The 26,600-nt window shown below is 40.8% G+C and overlaps 1 protein-coding gene across 3 annotated transcripts in view; it reads right to left on the minus strand.

Moving 5' to 3' along the window:
• The window catches only part of HS6ST2 (heparan sulfate 6-O-sulfotransferase 2), a 385,504-nt gene that overhangs the window by 271,404 nt on the left and 87,500 nt on the right, over window positions 1-26,600 (minus strand). Inside the window, exon 3 of one of the 3 annotated variants that reach the window (XM_074324366.2) lies at window positions 1,209-1,304. The exons of the other annotated variants lie outside the window; for them this stretch is intronic. Within the exon in view, the coding sequence (XP_074180467.1) occupies window positions 1,209-1,304 (96 nt within the window). The remainder of the gene's footprint in view (window positions 1-1,208; window positions 1,305-26,600) is intronic. 3 annotated transcript variants of the gene reach the window in all.

Consider the following 26,600-nt stretch of genomic DNA (forward strand, 5'->3'; position numbering starts at 1 on the left):
GAAAAACTTAACCCAATGAATTTGGAGGTTTTCTCTATGTGAAAGGGAAAAAACAAGGAAAAACGCTTGAGAAATTCAGTCACTACATTAACCAGTTTTCACTGAACAGATCAACTCACCCTACTGCTTGCCAGTGGCCACACTTGGCTCTGAGCCATTCCACACAGAGCTATAAACAACAGCTCAGACTGGCAAACGCTCCCTGACAGCGTTTTCTGCCTCTCTGTGGGGGCCATATATGCTAAATTTTGATTTTGTAGTAATTATATGCAGCCTAACTACAGCACCTCTCTCTCTCTCTCTCTCCCTCCCTCCCTCCTTCCCCTTCCTTACTTACCATGTTCAGTAAATTCGTCCCTAATCACCAAACAGCTTGTGAGCCAGTACCATTAAATATGTTAAATATAAATCATAACATGAAAGCACTGTGCTGCTGTGAAGACTTTTCATTATGACCTCTAATTAAATGTTTCCTCAAACTATCAGAAAAATATTTTCCTTTTTATTCCCAGAAAATCCCGAGAGAAGAAACAGTGATTCGAGGCTTCCCTGTTCTCTTCCTCACTCCTCCCCATGCGCTGGTTATGACAGCTCCGCTAATGAAGAAAGTAGCCTCCTATATTAACACGCACAGTAGAATACCTTTATTGGTCATCATTGCATCCAACAGAAGCAGCCTTTACAGGATTCAGCTCCTCGTAACTATCCCCACATGAGGGTCCTCTCATACCTGGGATGATTAAACCTGTTGTCGGGCGGGAGACCCTGCTCGCTGCGCCATTTGTCCTGCGGGGCGGCCTGCGGGGTCTCTGGTCCCGCTCCCCGCATAAGAACGCAGGATATGGTGAGGCCAAAAAGGAACACCCACGGAGCCATAGGTAGGGGAGTCATACCACTATGGTCTCACTGGAAGCTGGGCCCACCGGACGCATGACCTGCCGTCCGCCTTTCCGCCAACCGACGACGACTCTCCTCCACTCTCCTCAACTCTGTTCCTCTACTCTTTTCCGCTCTCCTCGGCAATCCTCGGCTCTCCTCGGTAGCCGCAGCAGTTATACTAGCGGCCAATTGGCTAACCGGCCACAGCCCACGGCCAATCAGCCACAGCTGACGGCCATCCACTACCCGAGCCAGCACCTTTCCACGTGAGGCCGAGAGCCTGTAAACTACTTTCTGGGGCTCTGTCCCCACACCTGTCCACTCCTTACCTGCAATTTACTGCAGACTTGGGACCAGAGGGAGATCTCTCTAGCTCCATTACATCTGTATCTGGAGCTATAGTTAATGATTTAACAGCAGTGCACCTGTAAGAAAACAACATCAAGAAACCATTCTGTTTCTCTAAGGAGCAGAGCCACCACACATTGACACAAAGATATGCTTGCTTTATATTTACAGCTATATATATGCACATGCCAGACAGTGGGCTTCCTGGCTCAGCTCCTGTCGTGCAGGGCATCTGGCGGGGTCTCAGCTCCCGCTCCCCACATAAGAACGCAGGACATGGTGAGGCCAAAAAAGAACACCTGCATAGGTAGGGGAGTCATACCACTGTAGTCTCAATGGCAGCTGGGTTGGAGTAACACAGGAAGCAGGAGCCACGCTATCTGCAACCCTCACTGCGCCGCTTGCGGGCTCAGCCACCATCTTCTTGCTAGCCCCCATTTTCCACTAACGTAGCCACAGCAGTTATATTAGTGGCCAATGGCTCACTGGTTACAGCTGATGGCCAACTAACCACAGCTGATGGCAATCTAACTACAGTCTAATCATTTACTACCTGAGCCAGCACCTTTCTAAGTGAGGCCAAGAGCCTGGAAACTGCTTTCTGGGGCTCTGTCCCCACAGCTCCATTCCAGGCAACCTTTAATGGCAGTCATCATTTTTTTTTGCACCTGTACACAGGAGGTATCTCCACCTTCTACTTGGTTTACACTATTTTCCTCATCTTATAAATGACAAGTGACCATTTTCTAGTGCAAATAAATTCTTCATAATTCTTATCTCCAATAAAAGTCTTGAATGATTTTTTAAAAAGCTATAAAGAAAATTGGGAGGATAAAGTAATTGGGGAAAAAAATTTTTTTAAATCCTGAATGTTTCCTGCACTGATGTTTAGCACTATATTCCCTGGCCTTCCAAATAAAAATGCTAAAACACCTCTAAAAACAAATAATTGATCACATAATAAATAAACCACTTATGTATTTTCATGTCTGAGCATTCTTACTAAATATTGTACCACCCTGTGGGAACAGAGTCCCAGAGAGCAGTTTCCAGGTTCTCGGCCTCACATGGAGGGGTGCTGACTCAGGTAGTGGATGGCCGGCAGCTGTGGGTGTTTGACCAACAGCTCTAACCAGTTAGCCAATTAACCACTGATATAACTGCTGCGGCTATGCTGGTGAGTCGAGTGGAGAATCCAGTCCACTCAGTGAGTCGAGTGAGTCAGTGGGTTGGCAGGCAGAAAAGCAGAGACCAGATTGCAAGTCGTGTGACTCAGCCTCCAGAGAGACTATAGTGCCGCCAGTGAGAACATAGTGGTATGACTCCCCTACCTATGGCTCCGTGGGTGTTCCTTTTTGGACTAGCCATATCCTTCGTCCTTATGTGGGGAGAGGGAACAGAGATCCCACAGGCCACCTCCCATGATAAATGGCTCAGCGAGCAGGGTCTCCCACATGACACACCCACATGAGCTTTGGTGTTTGCTCTAAAAATGTCAGGAATTCTTTAATGTTTTTTTTTGTTGTTGTTGTTGTTTTTAAAGATTTTATTGGGGAAGGGGAACAGGACTTTATTGGGGAACAATGGTCAAATTGTTGTCCTTTCAATCTTAGTTGTGGAGGGTTCTGTTCAGCTTCAAGTTGTTGTTCTTTCAGTCTTAGTTGTGGAGCGCGCAGCTCAGCTCCAGGTCCAGTTGCCGTTGCTAGTTGCAGGGGGCACAGCCCACCATCCCTTGTGGGAGTCGAACCGGTAACCTTGTCGTTGAGAGGACACGCTCCAACCAACTGAGCCATCCGGGAGCTCAGCGGCAGCTCAGCTCAAGGTGCCGTGTTCAATTTTAGTTGCAGGGGGCACTGCCCACCATCCCTTGTGGGAGTCGAGGAATTGAACTGGCAACCTTGTGGTTGAGAGCCCGTGCTCCAACCAACAACTGAGCCATCTGGGAGGCAGCTCAGCTCAAGGTGCCGTGTTCAATCTTAGTTGCAGGGGGCAGAGCCCACCATCCCTTGCGGGACTCGAGGAATTGAACTGGCAACCTTGTGGTTGAGAGCCCACTGGCCCATGTGGGAATCGAACCGGCAGCCTTCGGAGTTAGGAGCACGGAGCTCTAACCGCCTGAGCCACCGGGCCGGCCCTTTAATGTTTTTAAAGAAACAACAATAGTCAAGGTGAAATGAGGATTTTAAAAAAAATTTTAAAGGGAGGAGTGGACGGGTGGCTCAGTTCATTATAGTGCGACCTCTGGGCTGCCGGTTCGATTCCCACATGGGCCAGGAAGCTGCGCTCTCCACAACTAGAATGAAGTCAATGAGCTGCCGCTCAGCTCACGGGTGGCAATATGTCTCAGTTGGTTGGAGCGTGGGCTCTCAACCACAAGGTTGCCGGTTCGACTCCTTGACCCCACAAGGGATGGTGGGCTGTGCCCCCTGCAACTAACAACGGAAACTGGACCTGGAGCTGAGCTGTGCCCTCCACAACTAAGACTGAAAGAACAACTTGAAGCAGAACTGCACCCTCCACAACTAAGATTGAAAGGACAACAACTTGACTTGGAAAAAGTCCCAGAAGCACACACTATTCCCCAATAAAATCCTGTTCCCTTTCCCCAATAAAATCTTTAAAAATATATATATTTAAAAAAAAATTCTTAAAGGGAAACTTGCTCATCTACATATATATATGTACAGCTGCCCATATTTGTACATCGATATAATAATGCCTTTTTCTTAAAAACAAAATCTAAGACAGTGAGTATAAATATATCCATAATACAAACCTATAAACAAGTTGAAGGACACGTTGACAAATCAACACTCAGCACATCATGAATCAGTAGTGTGAAGTGACTATCACAAAAACTAATTAATTAGGTATTAATAGAAATAAATTACCTAGAAAAATAAGGTGATGACCATATTCTAATTTGTGCTGGTCAGAATACCTGGAATACTAGCTTCAGTTCTCGCTTCTATGACCTTCCAAGGGACAGGACAGACTAGGAAAAAAAGTACCAATGTGGGGAAGAGTCTGCAAGCCACAGATATATGAGAACAGTTTGGAAGGCTGATTTGCTTGGGAAAGTCACCTTAAGGATGGCATACAAACTATTCTTATATTCAAAGGACTGTATCATAAAAGAGGAGTAGAAGTTATTTTCAGTTATTTTGGAGGGAGGAATCCAAACCAATGAAATGAATTTGGCTAAAGTTACACAGAGATAAATTGTCATTTGATATGAGGAACAACTTCGTAACAATTCCAGCTGTGAAGGCTCATGAAGTCCTACATTCATCATTACTGACAGAAAGGCTTAAATGAGATCATTCAACCACTGTTTATCAGAGTCCCAGGGGAAAGTTCACACATCTTCTAGAGAGGAGTTTTTTTTAACCTTGGGCAACGGGGGTGGGGGGGGTGGGAAGGGTGTGGGGGGAGGGTGGGACCGACAGGACAAGACAGGACACGGCAGTTTCCTGGACTCCTAGAAACCAATAAACGCTCTGAACCCTCTTTCCAGAAAAATGAAGTTGTACATAGGGAGTCCACAGATTAAAACAGGTTAAGAACCCTTTCTCTAGAGCACTGAAAAACAAAGTTTCTAAGGTCTCTTCCAGCCTGGAAATTCCATCCTTCTCCTATAATCCGGGTCTTGATCGGCAGGTATAAATAATGATATATCTCACCTAACTAGGTTTGTCATATTTGAACTAAAGCTCTAGATCTAAATTTTATAAGGAGTTTGCTTCTTTAGCTAATTGTTTCATTTTCAAATCAGCAGGGATATCTCAGCTGTAGAGGTCCCCCCTTCTTCTTCTCTCTTCTTTCTTACCACCTCTACTTCTTCTAACTTTCACTCTACTTCCAAATGGGGTGCTCAGACAGCGTAGCTATCAGTAAGGTGACCGCTCCCCAGCCAACCACTCCTTTACTCCTCTGGCCTCCTCCCAACACCATAGGGACTCCAAAATGGAATCAATACCCACTTACATAATGCCGATCTAGTGTAAACATACCCTTGACAACATTGGTGAAATTATATTCATAAGATGAGTCTCAACCACTGACATTCTAAGAATAAAAATTATATAGATGAAGAAATCTGAAAGATATTCTCTCAAAGTCAATTTATCTCAATTCAATAAGCATTTAACGGGCATCTACAATGTGCTGAGCATTGTACTAGAATGCTTGGCAGACAAAGGAGAACAAACTATAGTCTTGGCATCCTGAACGAACTACTAAAATATAATGTTCTGGGAACTATAATACTCTTTCTAATATTTAAACCCAAGGTTCTATAGGAAAATAAATATAAATTAAATAGAAATGTACACATAATTACATATTATTTCATACATATATATGAATTGTGTTAGAGACAAAGATTTATTTAGAAGATGAGTTTCAATCACCGATTATTCTTATCCTCAAGATAAAAAATTATATAGATACAGCATCCAGGCAAGATGGCAGAGTAGTCAAATGCTGTGCTCCCCTACTCCCATGACTACCTCAAAATTACAACTACAGAACAACCATCACTGAGAATCACCTGAAGTCCAGTTGAACAGAAGTCCTGTAACTACGGATATAGAAATGCCACGTCAAGACTGGCAGGAGGGGTAGAGCTGTGGAATGAGCTGGTCCCACATCCACCTGTGGCAATTAAAAATCAGGAGGGATATCTTGGCTGTGGAAGTCCCCCCTGAGGAGCGAGGGATCCCAGCCTCACACCAAGCTCCACAGCCCAGGGTTCCAGTGCCAGGGAGAAAAGTCCCCACAACTTCTGGCTCTGAAAACCATCAGTGATTGTGGCTCAGTGAGCCATAGGGCGGGTGGAGACCCAGGTGTTCCCAAAGGAGCAGAGTATGGACTTACTTGTTAATGGACTCACTCGCTCTGAGCTCCAGCTCAGGGGCAGCACCTCAAAAGGCACCACGGACATATGAGGAGGCCCCAATTTGTAGGCCCACTCAAGTCACTTCCAGTGGCTTTTCCATACAAACAGCCTCTCTTGGATCACGCCGCAGTTTCCTAAAATCTCTCAAAAGTTAACAAACTCCAAAACACACAGCTTCTGGCTTCAGCATTCCCAGTACCTCAGCCTAAGCAACCCAAGCCCAGTACTAGCGGGAGCTGGCCACAGTACACAGCTCAGCCTCTCCCAGGCACCTACAAGCCCATCACAAGTGGCAACCATCTGCAGATCATTTTTTAGTTCATACTAAGTGGCCCCAGGAAGGGCACAGGATGCAGCTGCCCTTGGCCTGCACCAGAGCACTTCCCAAGGGGCTCCAGAACCAACACACCCGGTGGCCAGCTTCAAACCACACCAGAGCATTACCCAACCACCTCCACAAACGACAAACCCAAAGGGAAGACACCAAGCCCTGCTAAAGCGAATTCTATTGCATAGGGTCAGCCCCTGCACAATAGCTCCTCCAGTGTAGTCACAGGCAGTTCTCACAACCAATCAGCCTGAGGGTCAATCCCTGCTACTGGCGAGAAAACAGCAACCAAGTCTCAACTACGAGAGGAGGGCACACACAACCCACACAAGCAACATATCTAGAGGACCGGACTCAGGTAAACAGGGAGACTGTGCCACTGAGCCCCACAGGACACCTACTACATAAGGCCACTCTACCAAGACCAGGAGACATAGCAGCTCTACCTAATACACACAAACAAACACAGGTAGGAAGCCAAAATGAGGCAACAAAAAAACACGTCCAAAATAAAAGATCAGAATACAACTCAAGAAAAAGAACTAAACAAAATAAAGACAAACAATCTACCAGATGCAGAGTTCAAAACACTGATTATAGGATGCTCAGTGATCTGAGTGAGAACTTCAACAAACAGATACGAAACATACAAGTGGAGATACAAACCACAAAAAAGGAGCATTCAGAAATGAAGAATACAATAATTGAAATGAAGAACACACTACTGGGAATCAACAGTAGATTAGATGAAGCTGAAGATCGAATCAGCAATTTGGAAGATAGGCTATAGGAAACATCCCACCAGAACAGCAAAACAAAAATGAATCCAAAAAAATGAGAATAGTTTGAGGGGCCTCTGGGACAACATCAAACATACCAACATTCACATCTTAGAGGTACCAGAAGAGGAAGAGAGAGAGCAAGGAACTGAAAATCTATTTGAAAAAATAATGATGGAAAAATTCCGTAACCTCATTAAAGAAATAGACATGTAAGTCCAGAATGCACAGAGTCCCAAATAAGATGAATCCAAAGAGGCCCACACCAAGACACATCATAATGAAAATGTACAAATGTCTTAAGAACAGAGAATCCTAAAAGCACCAAGAGAAAAGCAGTTTGTTACCAACAAGGGAGCTCCCATAAGACTATCAGATGATTTCTCAACAGAAACTTTGCAGGCCAGAAGGGATTGGCACAAAATATTCAAAGTGATGAAAAGCAAGGACCTACAGCCAAGATTACTTTACCGCGCAAAGATATAATTTGGAATCAAAGCACAGATAAAGACGTCCCAGACAAGAAAAAGCTAAAGGAGGTCATCACCACGAAAACCACTATTACAAGAAATGGTAAAAGGACTTCTTTAAGACCAAAAATATAAATAATAAAGAGGCAACAACTACATATTTATCAACAATTACTTTAAATGTAAATAGATTAAATGCCCCAAAGTATAGGGTGGCTGAATGGATAAGAAAACAAGACCTTAATATAATCTGCCTTCAAGAGATTCACTTCAGGTCAAAAGATACACACAGACTGAAAGTAAACGGATGGGAAAAAGATATTTCATGCGGAGTTTCCGGAAAAATGGCGGCGTGAGGTGAGCTTCTGTAAAGCTCTCCTGGAATTTACAACAAATCGAACAACAAAAACTCCACAAAGGACTCCCTGCACAGCAGACAGGCAAGATGAAGAGGCCCACTACCGAAATCACCTACAGGTGGGAGATTCGCGCGAGCAGGGGGAGGAGGAAAGGGAGAAGTGTGGAGACGGAGCTGCACGGGCGCAGGACGCAGACCTACCTCAGTGCTCAGACCTCGCTGCTTCCCGGAACTACCACAGCTGCGGGAGAGGGAAGAACTCGGACTGCTAGGGCTCCGCTTATGGACCACAGGGCTGAGGGGGCACCATATAACACGGCTGAACCCAATGCTCACAGCAGAGACCTCAGAGAAAAGAATGAGGGAAGAAGGCTGAAAACAGTGGTTTAAGCCGTCACTGCCGAGCAGACAACGGAAGCCTTAGGCACTGAGACTAGCCGCCCCCTCCCTACCCTCCCAGGGCTCGCCCCACCCCCACCTTTCCGGTGCTAGAAGCGGAACAGTAGCAGTGTCAGATCAAAAGAACAGAATATTTGCTGTTCTGAGAACTGTGGACAACAGACACAAATAAGCAGCCCAACTAGTTCCAGCAAAGGGGAGGGAGCTGTGGAAGCAGGACCGGCTTTGGTGCTGGTCGCTGTCATTGCTCTGGGCCACCTCTCACAACTCACGCCGCCCTTGGCCCCACCTATCTGGGCGGATCCCTGCGGGAGTAAACAGAACTGCTGAAACATTCGGGCTCGGAATCTGGAGCTGGAAGAGCTTTGGAACATGAAAAGCTCTCGACATACCCACTGGGACACTGCGCCCTGTGACCCAGACGAACTATTAACATAGGAGAAGACCGTCTCCCAGGGAATCCCCCCATTGTGTGAGAAGCTGGAATAGTGCAGAGAAAACATAGCACTACCGTGTGGGAGAAGAACAATAAACTGCAGTTGGAGAAAAAATAAAACATTTTACCAACAAGTACTGGAAAACAAATGAAAGACCGCTTCCTATTAACCTGTTGCAGAAACCACTCTTGTAGACGTCTAGGAAGAGAAATAGTAAACAAGTATTCGCCATGAATAACCAAGGCAACAAGATAACTCAAAAAGAAAGTGAAAAATCTCCAGAAAAGGCACTTAAAGATACAGAAATATGTGACTTAAACGAAAGAGAATTCAAAATTGCAGTTCTGAAAAAACTCAACGAGATAAAAGAAAACACATATAGGCAGTTAAATGAACTCACAAACACAATCAAAGAACAGGATGAGCATTTTACGAAAGAGATTGAAATTTTAAAAAAGAACCAAATAAAATTTCTTGAGATTAAGAACTCAATAGAACAAATTAAGAATGAAATAACCAGCTTAGGTAGTAGAGTTGACCAGATGGAGGAGAGAACCAGTGACATCGAAGATAGAAACCTGGAAATGACACAGATGGAAGAAGAAAGAGACTTCAGACTTAAAAGAAATGAAAGAACTCTACAAAAACATTCTGACTCCATCAGAAAGAGCAATATAAGAATAATGGGCATACCAGAAGGAAACGAAAGAGAGAAGGGAACAGAGAATATATTCAAACAAATTGTCGATGAGAACTTCCCAAACTTGTGGACAGAACTGGACTCTCAAATCCAAGAAGCAAATAGAACACCTAGTTACCTCAATCCCAACAGGCCTTCTCCAAGGCACATTGTATTGAAGCTGTCTAAAATCAACGACAAAGAAAGAATCCTCAAGGAAGCCAGGGAAAAGAAGACGGTAACTGACAAAGGAAAGCCCATTAGATTATCATCAGATTTTTCAGCAGAAACTCTACAAGCCAGGAGGGAGTGGAACCAAATATTCAAACTATTGAAAGAGAGAAATCATGAGCCAAGAATAATATATCCAGCAAAAACATCCTTTAGATATGAAGGAGGAATAAAGACCTTTCCAGACATACCGAAGCTGAGGGAATTTTCTAATACACGACCTGCACTACAAGAAATACTAAAGGAGGCTATTCGACCACCATCAACAGGGACAATTTGTGGCAACCAAAACTCAAAAAGGGGGAGAGTAAAGGCCTGAACCGGAATATGGGAATGGAGAAAGTAAGCGTGCTGAAGAAAATGGAATACTCTAAATATCAAACTTTATTTTACATAAACTTAAGGGTAACCACGCAAAAAAATCCCAGAACTGAAATGTATACTACAATCAAAGAAGAAACAGAGGGAAACATCATAGAATACCACCACACAGAAATAATAGACAACAACAAAAAGGCAAAGAAACAATGGAGACACAGCCATACCAGAAAAGTAAAGATACAATGACAGGAAATCCTCACATATCAATAATCTCCCTAAATGTAAGTGGACTGAACTCACCAATGAAAAGGCACAGAGTAGCAGACTGGATCAAAAAACTAAACCCAACCATATGCTGTCTCCAAGAGACACATCTCAGCTACAAGGACAAGCATAGACTCAAAGTGAAAGGGTGGAAATTGACACTCCAAGCAAATGGCACCCAGAGAAAATCAGGTGTAGCAATAATGATAACAGATGAAACGGATTTCAAGGTGAAAAAGATAACAAGAGACAAAGATGGACATTTCATAATGGTGAAGGGGACTGTACAACAAGAAGACATAACAGTCATCAATATTTATGCCCCCAATCAGGGAGCACCGAAATATACCAAGCAACTACTAACAGAACTAAAGGGAGAAATTGACCAAAACACAATTATACTAGGGGACTTAAATAAATCACTGACAGCTATGGATAGATCATCCAAACAGAAAATAAATAACGAAATAGCAGCCCTAAATGACACATTAGATGAAATGGACATAAATGACATTTATAGAGCACTTCATCCTAAAACATCAGACTATATATTCTTTTCTAGTGTACACGGAACATTCTCAAGGACAAACCATATATTGGGACATAAAATCAGTCTCAACAAATATAAGAAGATTGAAATCATACCAAGCATATTCTCTGATCACAAGGCTTTGAAATTGGATATCAACTGCAAAAAGAAAGCGGGGGAAAACAGAAATACATGGAGATTAAACAACATACATTTAAAGAACGACTGGGTCAAAGAAATAGTTAGAGGAGAGATCAAAAGATACATAGAAACAAATGACAATGAAAATACATCCTACCAAAATTTTTGGGATGCAGCGAAAGCAGTTTTAAGAGGGAAATTTATCTCATTACAGGCCTATCTCAAGAAACAAGAAAACTCCCAAATAAATAGCCTCATGTTACACCTTAAAGAACTAGAAAAAGAAGAACAAGTTAAACCCAAGGTCAGCAGAAGAAAGGAAATAACAAAAATTAGAGCAGAACTAAATGAAATAGAGAACAAAAAGACAATAGAAAAAATTAATGTGACAAAGAGCTGGGTCTTTGAAAAGATTAACAAAATTGGCAAACCCTTGGCTAGACTTACTAAGATAAAAAGAGAGAAGACACTGATTAACGAAATCAGAAACGTAAAAGGGGAAGTTATCACAGACACCACAGAAATACAAAGGATCATCCAAGAATACTATGAAGGAGTATATGCCACCAAATTCAACAACCTAGAAGAAATGGACAAGTTCTTAGAAACATATAGCCTTCCAAGGCTGAACCATGAAGAACTGTAAAATCTAAACAGACCGATTACCAGTAACGAAATTGAATCAGTCATCCAAAACCTTCCCAAAAGCAAAAGTCCGGGACCAGATGGCTTCACTAGTGAATTCTACCAAACCTTCAAAGAGGATCTAATACCAGTCCTGCACAAACTCTTCTAAAAAATGGAAGAAGAGACAGTACTCCCTAACTCATTTTATGAGGCCAACATTACCCTGATACCAAAACCTGGTAAGGACAGCACAAAAAAAGAAAACTACAGACCAATATCTCTAATGAATACCGATGCAAAAATCCTAAATAAAATTCTAGCAAATCAAATACAACAATGCATTAAAAAGATTATTCATCACGACCAAGTGGGGTTCATCCCCGGGGCACAAGGATGGTTCAACATACGCAAGTCCATCAATGTGATACATCACATAAACAAAATAAAGGACAAAAATCATATGATTATATCAATTGATGCAGAAAATGCATTGGACAAGATACAACATCCATTTATGATTAAAACACTTAATAAAATGGGTATAGAAGGAAAATACCTTAACATAATAAAGGCCATATATGACAAGCCCTCTGCTAATCTCATAATTAATGGAGAAAACTGAAGCCCTTTGCTCTACGTTCAGGAACACGACAGGGATGTCCCCTATCACCTCTGCTTTTCAACATCGTGTTGGAAGTCCTTGCCAGAGCAATCAGGCAAGAGAAAGAAATAAAAGGCATCCAAATTGGGAATGAAGAAGTTAAATTATCACTCTTTGCAGATGACATGATGCTATATATAGAAAACCCTAAAGACTCCACCAAAAAGCTATTAGAAACAATCAATTAATACAGTAAAGTTGCTGGCTACAAAATCAACGTACCAAAGTCCATTGCTTTCCTATATACTAACAATGAAATCTCAGAAAAAGAAATACAAAAAACAATTCCTTTTGCAATTGCAGCAAAAAGAATAAAATATCTAGGAATAAACTTAACCAAGGACGTGAAAGACCTATATGCTGAAAACTATAAGACATTTTTTGAAAGAAATTGAAAAAGACACAAAGAAATGGAAAGACATTCGGTGCTCATGGATTGGAAGAATCAACATAGTTAAAATGGCCATATTACCCAAAGCAATATACAGATTCAATGCAATCCCCGTCAAAATCCCAATTGGCATATTTTAAAGAAATAGAACAGAAAATCATCAGATTTGTTTGGAACCACAAAAGACCCCGAATAGCCAAAGCAATCTTAAGAAAAAAGAACAATAATGGAGGTATCACACTTCCTGACTTTGGCTTGTACTACAGGGCTACAGTAATCAAAACAGCATGGTACTGGCAGAAAAACAGACACATAGACCAATGGAATAGAATTGAGAACCCAGAAATAAAACCACATGAATATGGACAGGTAATTTTTGACAAAGAAGCTAAAAACATACAATGGAGCAAAGACAGCCTCTTCAATAAATGGTACTGGGAGAATTGGATAGCCACGTGCAAAAGAATGAAACTGGACTGCTATGTATCACCATGTACCAAAGTTAATTCAAAATGGATCAAAGACGTAAGCAGAAGATCTGACACAATAAACTGCATAGAAGAAAACATAGGTACTAAAGTTATGGACCTTGGGTTCAAAGAGCATTTTATGAATTTGATTCCAAAGGCAATGGAAGTAAAAGCTAAATAAATGAATGGGACTATATGAAACTTAAAAGCTTCTGCACAGCAAAAGAAACCATCGACAAAATAAAGAGGGCACCAACTGAATGGGAGACTTTTGCAAACAGTGCCTCCGATAAGGGGCTTATATCCAGAATATACAAGGAACTCATGCAACTCAACAACAAAAAAACAAACAACCCAATTGAAAAATGGGCAGAGGACTTGAAGAGACATTTCTCCAAAGAGGACATACAAATGGCAAATAGACATATGAAAAAATGCTCAACATCACTAATCATCAGAGAAATGCAAATCAAAACCACAATGAGATATCACCTCACCCCAGTCAGAATGGCTATCATCAACAAGACAAATAGTAACAAGTGTTGGAGAGGCTGTGGAGAAAAAGGAACCCTCATACACTGTTGGTGGGAATGCAGACTGGTGCAGCCGTTATGGAAGGCAGTGTGGAGGATCCTCAAAAAATTACGAATAGAATTGCCATATGACCCAGCAATCCCTCTCCTGGGTATCTACCCAAAAAATCTGAAAAGACACGTGTGCTCCAATGTTCATTGCAGCTTTGTTTACGGTGGCCAAGACATGGAAACAACCAAAATGTCCTTCGATAGATGAATGGATAAAGAAGTTGTGGTATATATACACAATGGAATACTATTTGGTGGTAAGAAAAGATGATATAGGAACATTTGTGACAATATGGATGGATCTTGAGAGTGTAATGCTGAGCGAAATAAGTCAGACAGAAAAAGCAGAGAACCATGTGATTTCACTGATATGTGGTATGTAAACCAAAAACAACAAAAGAATAAGACAAACAAATAAGAAACAGAAACTCATAGACACAGACAATAGTTTAGTGGTTACCAGAGGGTAAGGGGGTCGGGGTTGGGGGGTGGGAGATGAACGTAAGGGGGATCAAATATATGGTGATGGAAGGAGAACTGACTCTGGGTGATGAACACACAATGGGATTTATAGATGATGTAATACAGAATTGTACACCTGAAATCCATGTAATTTTACTAACAATTGTCACCCCAATAAATTTAATAAAATTAAAAAAAGAAAAAGATATTTCATGCAATTGGAAACGAAAAAACACAAAAATCTGGGATAGCAATACTTATACCAAAATTAACTTTAAAACAAAGGCTTTAATCAGTAATCTCACTTCTGGGTATTTATCCAAAGAAACCAAGAACACTACTTCGAGGGGATGTGTGCATCCATATGTTCATTGCAGCACTGTTTACAATGGCTAATATGTGTAGGCAGTCTGGGTGTCCATCAATGGATGAATGGACAAAGAGGAACAGAATATTGCTCGGCCGTGGAAAGAAGTGGATTCTTGCCATCTGCAGCAGCATAAATGGACCTGGACAGTATTCTGCTGAATGGAGTATGGCAGACAGAGAAAGACAGATGGCAATGTGATTTCACTTATATGTGGAATGTAGACAACGAAATAAACTAACAAAACAGAAACCCACTCATAGATACAGTGAATATTTTGATGGTTGCCTGATGGAAGGGGTGTGAGGGGGTAGGTGAAAGGGGGGGAGGGATTAAGAAGTACAAATTGGTTGTTACAAAGTAGTCATGGGGATACAAAGTAAAGCATAGGGAACATAGTCAATAATACTGTAATAACTATGTATGGTGTCAGAGGGGTACTAGATTTATCAGGATGATGACTCTGTAAGTTATATAAATGTCCAATCACTATGTTGTACACCTGAAACTAATATAATATTGTATGCCAAATGTAATTGAAAAATAAGAAAAATTATTTTTAAATGATATAGTTAAAGAAGTCTCAAGTATGTTCTCCCCATTAAAAATCAACTTATGGCCAGCACAGTGACTCAGGCAATTGGCACTCTGTGCTCCTAATGCCGAGGGCTGCCGGTTCGATTCCCACATGGGCCCGTGGGCTCTCAACCACAAGGTTGCCGGTTCGACTCCATGACTCCCACAAGGGATGGTGGGCTCTGCTCCCTGCAACTAAGATTGAACACAGCACCTTGAGCTGAGATGCCACTGGCTCAGTTGGTTGGAGCACGGGCTCTCAACCACAAGGTTGCTGGTTTCAACTACGATTGAAAGGACAACTTGACTTGGAAAAAATCCTGGAAGTACAAACTGTTCCCCAATAAAGTCCTGTTCCCCTTCACCAATAAAATCTTTAAAACAAAAAAGTCAACTTAGTTCAATTCGTTTGTGTGTGTCTTTGTGTGAAATAGCAAGTAGCTCAAATTGCAAACTTAGCTTTCTAACATCTCTATGTATCTATGTATATGAGGGAGACAACTGACCATATGCCAAAAAGGAAAAACATAATTTAACATTAGGTTAATTGCAAAGAAATTGAAGTGGAAGCTCCCTAGAATTGTATGTGTAGGAAAGCTCTGGGAAAGGTCTCCACACTTATTAACTGGCACATAGGACATGTACAAGAATTCTGTTGAACGAATGTGACTAATTGAATAACCCTCATATCTATGCAGGAGGAGGAGGCAATCCTTTAAAATGCCCATGGACATTAAAAGTTCCTGTACAACCCTACACTGAAAAGCTACTAAGTCTGCATATAAAGAATCTGGAAACACCCAGCCCAGAAACTTCATTGAGCTTCTTGAAATATTCCTTCCCACTCCAACACTGTGATTTTAATATATAGAAATATATGCCTTATTGAGCAGTGTCAAAACTCTCCACAGTTTCTTTCTTGAGTATACATTCAGATACCAAAAAGACTCCTATTAAACACATTTTTTGTAAAAAGTTTATTTTCCCGGCCCCCAACAGATGAAAAGCCACAAAATGAAGAGTCCTTCACAAAAATTATGCTGTAGACCAGTGGTTGGCAAGATAGTAGTGTTCCAGGCTTTGTGTACCAGTCTTTATTCCCACTACTCCACTCTGCTTTTATTTCAAGAAAGCAGGATAGGCAACATTTACACAAATAAGTGTGCCTTGTGTTCTAATAATGTTTTATTTATGAATACTGAAATTTAAATTTCATTTAATTTTTACCTTGCACAATAAATTCTACTTTTGATCTTTTCTTTTTTTTGAACCATAATATACAAATGTAAAACCCATTCTTATTTTGTCTGTCATAGAAAGACAAGAAACATGACCTATGCAGCTTGCCTACTATAGTTTGCTGGCCTGTGCTGTATAACATAGGATCAAAAATGGATATTTGGCCCTTGGAAGCAAAACATTTCCGTTATCTGTTAATTTCACTCAAGCGGAAGACCTTGTTGTCTAGCAATGCCCAATAAATAAGACATCAGAACTGCCTTAGTAGGATTCGTATACTAAGCATATTTCATGAGATTTGTTTGTGGGATATAATATAACTGAAAGCTGAATTGAGAGTCTGATGGTTTTGATCAACAGTGGAGACAATTTTGTCATTAAGCAAGCAACTGGAGCATTGTTCAGCCTGACGTAGAAATCAAGATAGAGGTCAGAAAGTTTTCCTTAAAACAGATGACAACAGAGACAGCAGGATCTGCCCACTGTTAGCAGTGAGTCTCCATCTCTGTCTAGGCATGTGGTACTAATAGCCCTGGAATAGCTCTTGGAGTGAATGGATTTTGTCAAGCAACAATCTAGGCATCCTTGTCCCCACCCCCACAATGCTCTATGGAGGTCAATACTTTTCTTGCTGCTAATGTGGCATTTGGAGATTCGATTTGCAGAGCAGTAGTGCTTAGCTAAATTCTCTCTTACTAGTCTGATTGGATGACAGACATGGATACAAATGCCATTCTAGATCACATCAGTTCTCTATTAGGGGAAGTCTGAAATACCAAAAGAGTAAAATAGAGAAAGAGACTAAGCACAGCACTTCCTAATGATCACCAGCCCACCTGCCACAGAAACCCATGTCAGTCCAGGAAAACAGTTTGCATTAGGTAGGAGGAAAGGTCCCTGAATTTGGTAATAACTGTCCATCAGAAGCCAAAGAAGCTCATGTGTAAAGCTAAAAGTACTAAAGATGTGCTGGCTGATGGTGTGTGTCAATCTGGCGAGTACAAAAAGATCTCAACTTACTATAGTGATTTCTGACCAGATGAAATTAAATAAGAATACTCATAAATGTAAGGTCCTGACTTGGGTCAACAAAACTACCTTCACATGTATAGTGAACCAATTTTGAAGGAATATGAACTCATCAGGCTTTTAGGAATCTCAAGTATGATGAGGCCATCAGTAGAAGTAACAGGATCTTGGGTTGCATTGTTGAATCAGAGTATAAAGAATAGGGAGATTGGGGCGGCCAGTTGGCTCAGTTGGTTAGAGCCCAGTGCTCATAACACCAAGGTCGCCAGTTTGATTCCCACATGGGCCAGTGAGATGCACCCTCCACAACTAGAGTGTAAACAACGGCTTGACTTGGAGCTGAGCTGCCAGTGGGGCAGCCAGTTGGCTCAGTTGGTTAGAGCGCAGTGCTCATAACACCAAGGTCACCAGTTCTATTCCCACATGGGCCACTGTGAGCTGCGCCCTCCACAATTACAGTGGTACTTCGGTTTTCTAATGTAATCCGTTCCAGAAGACCGTTCGAGTTCTGAAACATTCGAAAACAGCTGACAACTGGGCCTCAGGATCTTGCACTCAGAGGAAACCACGTGACATGTTCGACTTCCGAGGTATGTTCGAAAACCGAAGCATTTACTTCCGGGTTTACCATGTTCGTAAACAGAAATGTTCGTCAACGGAAACATTCGAAAACCGAGGTTCTACTGTAGGTTGAAATCAACGACTTGACTTGATGGGTCCTGGAAAAACCCCCATTAAAAATTAAAAAGAAAAGAAAAACATTAATCAAAAAGAGTATGGAGATCATCACAAGTGAGACCTTACCTGAATATTGTTAAAAGGAATATGGAAGAACTGGAGCCTACTTCTATCAGAGGGAGAAATATGCAGAGGAAAAATCAAAACCACATTATCAAAGGAATTGAATGGTTGTGCAGCTCCCGTCCTACCTGCTTCTTTTATTTAGGTGAACCAAGCACACTATGAGTTGGAGGGAAAGGAACATCCTTCTCCTGTTATCTGAAAGACATCCTTTCATTCTTCTTCACATCATCCATACTTCATTAGAAGACACATGAAATAATCTGAAACAGACTAGGATGAGTGGGAGTGGGATGTCACACAAAGCTCTGAAAGGCTGGCATAATGCAGAATAATTAGACATCTGCATGATTCTGAGAAGCCCAGCTACCATGACTGGACGGGAGCAATTGGGAAGAAAATTTAAACTCAAAACATGGAATGGTTTCTGAGGGCCCTGTCTCTGAAAGCATCATGCATAGGCAAGAATGACAACTTCGTTGTAGAAGCAGCTGGTGCATCAGATCGAGGTGTGCGAGTGGAGTAGATACATAACTTTTAACAGCTCTTCCAGCCCTGAGATCCTAACAAGTATGTGAACAGAATGCTGCCAACACTGTGTTCTTTTCAGAGCAGGCTAAGAAGACAGTACACTAAAGCATAATACTGAATATGCCCACCTTACCCATGTTTAACGTGGGATCAAAAGATCACCTGTTTTCACTGTACCCTTGGAGGGAATATGGTTTATCTGATAATCAAAAAATGAAGCACCGATGAGCAGGGGCTCCAATCTGCCTCCCTCAGCACTATCTCAATGTTTGGAGATATGCCCCCCCGGGGTAGCTGGCGTGCTGGTGAGCATGTTTGGTCAACACATGCCCAACACCTAGTTAAATGGAAACACAAAGAAAACCTTTTGCCAGATCCTGCTTTACAAAGAAATAAGTCCTTTAGCATTCCTGGCCCTCTTCCATGTTCTAGATCAAACTTTTAAGGGATGGTAACTTCTACTTTTCTGGTACACGGTCTCAGAGGTGCTCAGCATATCCACCTTGCTGTCACTGGGCAATTTTCATAGAAGTGTGCTATGGACTCTTGGGAACTGCAAATGGGAGGTCTCTTCACTCCTAAAACATAGGTAAGAGGTCTAGGATATACAACCTGTAATTACTCAACATAGGTTGTCAAGAAAAATTCTATGGAGATCCCATGAGCATCCTTACTGAAACCTGTAACTGAAAGCCAACAGCATTCTGGTAGGAAACCTGAAAGCACTGGGAGGATGGAGGTTTCCAACTCTGGAAACAGCATCCTCCTTAAACACCAACATTGTTAACAACTGCAAAGATCAGTTACAAGCAAACTGATAGAAGGGCCAACTGTGATTAGAAAGACACACATTTATAGAGTCCTCTCCTTTCTAAATAAAGCAGGTGAATGTAGCTAAATTTCACACTCTCAAATGTGCCCAGGTTCCCTTACAGCATATCTTAAAAGAGGTAAAAGAGAAATCTCCTAACTGATGGTTACCAAATGGCAGGGGGCTTGGGAGGTTGGGTGAGAACGGTGAAGGGATTAAGAAGTACAAATTGTTAGTTACAAAAGAGTCACAGAGATGTCAAGTACAGTATGGGGAATATAGTCAACAATATGGTTAACTATTCGTAAGTATAGTGCCAGGTGGGTACTAGACTTATCAGGGGAATCACTTCATAAACTATATAAATATCTGACCACTACTTTGTACACCTAAAACTAATATAAAGTAATACTGAATGTCAACTATAATTTTTTTAAAAAGAATACAGGGATGAGTAGTGCAGCATGGGGAATATAGTCAATAATGTTCTAATCACTGTACAGTATCAGGTGGGTAGTAGACTTGTTGGGGTTATCACTTTGTGAATTACATAAATGTCTGATTGTTCGGACGGTTTTTTCCTGAAGGACCCCACTAAGAGCTCCATCCCCTTATCGGAGCTGTCTCCAGTAGGTCCAGCGGCGCCGCTCGGAGCTCCATCCTCCTCCTCCTCCCATACCTTATTATCGGAGATGTCTCCGCAGGCACTATGGTTAGAGGCCTCCCTGTCAAAACCATGTTGAGCGATCACAGCTGCTAGGGACGGACCTCCCCGGCACCCCGGCCAGATTTCCTCCCAACCCAGAAGCCTAACTCTATAAAACAAAGCGCCTGACCGCAGTAAGTACTCAGTGTTTGGGAACAATCCCGCTGAGCTCGCCGGCGTAATAAAGCTGTGTTCTCCCTGATCTCTGCCTGCCGCTTGAGTCTCTCGGTCCTCGCTGCTTTTCCGCAACATGATCAGTATGTTGTTCTGTATAACTGAGACTAAATAAATAAATAAATAAATAAATAAATAAATTCAACAGTTCAAGGGGAAGGGGGTGAGGGGAGGGGAAAGAGAGAAATGTCCTTGTCCTTGAGCTAAGGGGAAAAAAAGGCAGGGGAATCTTCGTAATTAGATAAAACTCAAAAACATTGATTTAGAGGTCTTCTTTTTCCTTCTTCAACAAATAATGATAAAGCTCAGTAAACCACTGATCGACACAAAAAGCAAACAAAGATAAAAATCTTAGTTTAGTCTCTGCTTTTCTGTGTTATAATTTGTAATAAATTCCTTCTGATGATTTTTGGTTGCAGAACTAATTTGCGCTTTTCTTCCTTTAGCAACATGGCATATTACTCTCCAGCCCTCCTCCCACTGAGAATACAAAGACACAGTCAAAAACCTGGATGCAAGGAGCAGAAGGTAGTCTAGCTATACTTACTGTAGTTCATGACTTCTGAGGAGCCAAAGAACTGTATAAGGAAAAAATCAAGTGGGGAGGTTGCCAGCCAAACAAAACTAACTGTCTTTTCAAATCAAAATCATTATAATCACAGAAGCCTACATTAGATCATAAGGGTTATGCTAACAATATCAGACAATCATTCTTACTTATGGGAACTTCACTGTAATGCAAATATTAGCACTGAAAAAACAATACTTTTCAGTATTCACCCTCAACAGAACACAAGTATTTAACAAAGAAAATATCTGGAAAAGGTAGAAATGTTTCAATGGGCCACACTGACTTTATAAATTACTCACTTGGTAACACTATGAATGTCAGCAGATCTGCTTTATCTAATACACAAATAATGTTTGATACATATTTTTTGTACCTACCTCCTGTCAACCAAGGACATTTTATTACCTATCAAATGCACTTTGTAAACAAAACTACCTATTAAAATCAGAAAATTTTTAGAGTGGTATACATACAGAAGATAGAAAGTAGCAGTGTTAAACCATCTAAACGTTCTAAGACTACAAACTGTTTGTCTTCCCACTTGCCAAGATTTATAGAACAGGGAGGTGCTTTAGAAATCACTTAGTTCATCCCTCTTATTTTACAGAAAAAGATATCAAAGCCCAGAGAAGTGATTTGACTTGACCAAGATCACACAGCATGTCCATGGAAAAACAAGTTAGAACCCAGGTCAACCAGAGAGCAGAAGGCTCTCTTCACAATTAACAATGACTCTTTATTTTCTATATCAAGATGGATAGACTTTTGGCACCCCAGAAACCAAACGTCAAATTTCAGTGGGATGTTGTGTTTGAGGAAAGGTATGGTGTATGGTTTTATAATAGTCTCTAAAATTTTTATTTTAAAAATATTTTGCAAGGAAGACCTTCCTTTTCTTTAAGTCTATTTTCTAGCCAATGTATTATGCAAAAAAATGACATAAGCTGCTGAACTAACTTTCTCCACTTTTTATTCTCTTTAAAGTTTGCCTCTGGCCCAGAATTATTTTCCGGCCACCAGAAGAAGCTTCCAACTTATTTTTGCATTCTCTGTTTTTTCTAAGAAGCAAAGATTCGGGAAAAATTATGGCAGACAGGCAATGGAAAACGCCAAGCAGTCTGATTTCCAGTTTGTGTGGCATCCGAGAACCTCAATTTCTTTATCTCTAAAACGAGGGGAGCATCTATCAATAAGTTACTAACTATTCTTGGACCTAGTATTCCTAATTTGGTTTACTTGTACCACTGCCTAGTGGGGAGAGAGATAGGAATGGGGGTGGGTTTGTTAAAGAGAAAACATCTGTGAGAGCACAGGTGGGAAATCTACACATACATGTATGTATGCACATAATTTACTTTAACCGTAAAGGCTAAAGTCCAGATTAAGAAATGGCTGTTTCTACATCTACGCACGCGCGCGCACTTCTACATCATAAATTTCAGCATAGAATACAACCTGATATACAGCAAGTCCTTGAATAACTTTGAATAATGTCATTTTGTTATAACCTTAATGAGATATGGTAGGAACTAACTTAACTCTTGCTAATATCAATCAGCCTATGATAAAAATTATAAAATACATCCTTTGGCTTAAAGTCACAGAACCTATCAACAAAGTTAAGTGAGGACTTCCTGTATTCTCTCCCCAGAGCTAGGTCAAAGTATGCTGGCTTGGTTTATGTGCATAGCTACTTATCAGGCATTGCATATTGAAAATCAGTTTACTCCCCCCTCCCTTTTTTAAAATCAGTCCTATGCAAATGGTCATTGTTCTTCTACTTGCCTGACATTCTTTGCCATTTATTGTCCTCTTCAAGCTCCACAACTGGAAATAGATTTTTGGTAAAATTAAGAGCCATTAATCAACATAGAGATTAGTATAAGATCTATAAAATCTGTGTTAAGAATATAATATTATTAACCATATCCAATGTCTGCAATTCACTGAGTTCCTATGATCTCAGAAAATATCAAGAAGCTACCAATATTTCCATATGGTACTAAGGAACACATTTCAAACCATGGGGGTTGGGGGAGAGAGAGACAAAATTTAGTTCCAGTCAAATTTCTCTTTTCTATTCTATCCAAAATGCAATCCAGAGACTCCAAAATCAACTTTAGAAATAAACATCCGTTTTCATGTCCTTTATACACAGATACACCTTGCAGTGCCCCCCTTTAAAAAGATGTTAGAAAGACCATATGGTCTCTAGCATCAGAAAGACCTGGGTTCAAGCTGCTGTGTGAATTTGGGAAAGTCATTTAACCTCTCAAATTCAGGGTTATCATGAGGATTCAATTAAACAGTGTATGGGAAGTGTCTAACACAGAGCAAGAACTTAACTGGCATTACTGCCTTTCTATTGGAGGTTACTAATGTGGGTGATGGAAACAATACCCATAACCAGAGACAATTAAATATCATTTCATAAATTGTCTGGTTTCACAGATCTATATCATGCATTTTTAACAAGGACAGTATAGCCCACAAGAGGAAGAAAATTGGTTCTTAGGAGGGTGAAAAAAATCTTAGATATTACAGTGGTTTGTGGCCTTTCACAGTCTAATATGCCCCTCCTTACCTCCCCTCCCAATCTTATTCCTTAGTATTTAATTTCTATTGTTAGGGAAAAGTTAAATTGAATTTAACTTCCTCCTTACAGGGATGATCATGAAAAAAAGATTGAGACACACTGGTCTATATTCTTTGCATTATTGAAAAGATGTACTTCCATTTCCATACACTAATACCCCAAACCCCAAACCTCAGTGGTGTCAGCAGCAAGGGGTAAGAATAACCAAACAAAGGCTTTAATGTTATGTATATGTTAATTAAACATGACATCATTTTAGATAGTAAATTCCATTTATTAGGGTTTATTTTATAAATCTTTGTATATCTCTCTTCCCAGCTTCTGATCTCCAGCCCTATTTCTAATTCATTACAGAAAGATAATATCAATACATTACTCACATTCCTTTTTGATCAGGATTTGGGATAAGCAGCACTATATCAAAACATTCTTGGAGCAGATGCAGATTAAATCTAAAGCTTCATTCTTGCCTATCTGCATTGCTATCCACCCATAGAAATTCATCAAGTTTCCAAGGGTGATCTCCTTCATATAAATCCCTCCAGCTATCTCTAATGAATCTGTAGGTGTCAGAGTCTTCTCCTATTCTGTCATCAATTAATGAGCCTAGGGACCCATCCCAGTATATAATTCAGATTATGGCCCTGTAGTTACCTTGAGCCATTCTACAAAATGGATAAATGGATGCCACAGCCAGTTCAGTCCCTTAAGTGTCAGGGTTCTGATTAAAGTGGGAGAGGGGTTCCAAAAAGGAGGGCAACACACAGCTGATAGCCCCAGGCTCTGCTGCCTGTCTGAGATCTTTCCTGCAATCCTGGAGACATTAGGTAACTTCAACTCAAGATTTATTTAGTCTTTTCATTTATACCCAGCTGCCGATAATTTGTAGTCCTGGGGAACAGCATGAGCACGGATAATTTAAATCCACAGTCTCCCGACACACCATAGCCAACAGTGTCAGTCCCTTCCTCATCTAACTATTTCACTTGCAAGAGCTGTAAGATAAAAAGTAAAACTGTCTTTATCCATCCTCCCCTCTCCAGTCCTACATAGATGTTGAATCTAGAGCTTACAAAGATAAAAGGTAGGCATGCAGACAGCAAGAAGCAAAATGAGGCAGAATATTCCTGAACAATGATTACATAATTGTAAATAATCAAGAAGCTGGACTCACTGTTACCCAGAAACACCAAATTTTCTAAAATGTTGCATTGTGATTGCAAGTGATTGTAAAGCATTTTGAGCTGGGATTGTGGGAGGGAAGAAAACACGAGCTCAAGGGCCACTTAGGAACTTATGGCCAGCAAAAATACAAACAAATACCCATAAACCATGCAATAATACTCCCCATTTGGAAAGAGGACCAGAAGTCCAGTTTAATAGCCATTTGGGAATCTGTGCAATTGTCACAGCTTTCATTCCATCGCTAGTCACAACACCCTTCTCTGCTGAGATTTTTTTTTTCCAAGACTGCCATCTTCATGGTCCTACAACATCTATCTTTTTATAGATGGGTATCTTGTTTGAGGAGACTCAAACTTAATTACTTCTCATCTGTCTTAAAGAATTTTGGTAGTTATTCATGTCAATGTAAGTAAAAGAGCAAAAAGTACTTTCTAAGGCTGAGTACTGTGGAAAAAGAAAAACTACTTCTAATCCTGGTTTCTGTCTCTAACAAACAGTGGAACCTTGAGTAAATCTCTGTACCTCAATGTCTTTACCTATGAAATCAAGATAATAATCCCTACCCCCTAGGCAGAATAAAATAAATACAAAAGCATTTTAAAGAGCATAAACCATTACATGTTTGCAACTTATTTCCACACCCAGGAATCTGGAAGTAAAACTGCCATAGACTGAATGTTTGTGTCCTTCCAAAATGTATATGCTGAATCCTAATCTCTAGTGTGATGGAATAAGGGTGTGGTCCTTTAGAAGGTGACTAGGTCATGAGGGTCCAGCCCTCATGAATGCAATGAGTACCCCTATAAAACAGAACCCAGGGAGCTTACTTGCCCCTTCTACCATGTGAGGACACAGTGAGAAGACAATGGTCTGTGAACCAAGAATTGGGCTCTGAATCTGCTGGCACCTTGATCTTGGACTTCTCAGCCACCAGAGCTGTGAGAAATAAATATCTGTTGTTTATAAGCCAAATAGTCTATGGTGTTTCTATTATAGCTGACTGAAAGGACCTAAAACAATGACATAATGAATTTTTGGTCCCTTCTAATCTATGATGATGTGGTAATAAATTTGAAAAAGTAATGGACACAGGAAAACTTCCATTTTTAAACACTGTATGTAGCAAGACTGTTTCTTTTACAGAAATTCTTCAAGAAGTTCTACCTAAAAGTGCTCATTATAGGAAAAATAACATTGCTTTCTTATGCCCTTTACAAACCTTTACCATTTATTCTGCATTTAAGTGACTAACATTAACAGCTAGAATTGTTTCCACATGTTCTAGTACAGATGAACAGATTTTCAAATTACTCAAAATCACCTATACTCTCCCTCACCCCTGAGTGCTGAGAAGTGAATTGCTCACACTGTTTGGTCTATTGATAATTTCTGAAATGCTAGAGGAAATAGGCATCTTTACATTTCCCATGGTTAGCACAAGAAATGCCACACTAAATGTACTTTGCTCTCTCATTCAAAGGTATTTGAACTGAGTTTTTTTAAATGCCCATGTAGGAAAATGTCAAACCTGGTAGGTTGTTACCTTCAACTCTCCCCAACCAGTGAACTGACTAAAGATAATCCATGGGGTTAATCTTGAGTCATAAGGTCTTCAATAGCTCCTCAATCCATTTACCAGGACTGGGGTTCTCCATGAATTACAATGATTATAAGAGGTACCACTTATTGAGATTCAGTGTCCTATGTGCCAAACATGGCAGTGTTTTATAGATGTGTTCTAATTTCATTCTAACAA

The sequence above is a fragment of the Rhinolophus sinicus genome, chromosome 18 (assembly GCF_057876585.1).
Source record: "Rhinolophus sinicus isolate RSI-liver-muscle chromosome 18, RSI-T2T, whole genome shotgun sequence".
Taxonomy (NCBI): Eukaryota; Metazoa; Chordata; class Mammalia; order Chiroptera; family Rhinolophidae; genus Rhinolophus; species Rhinolophus sinicus.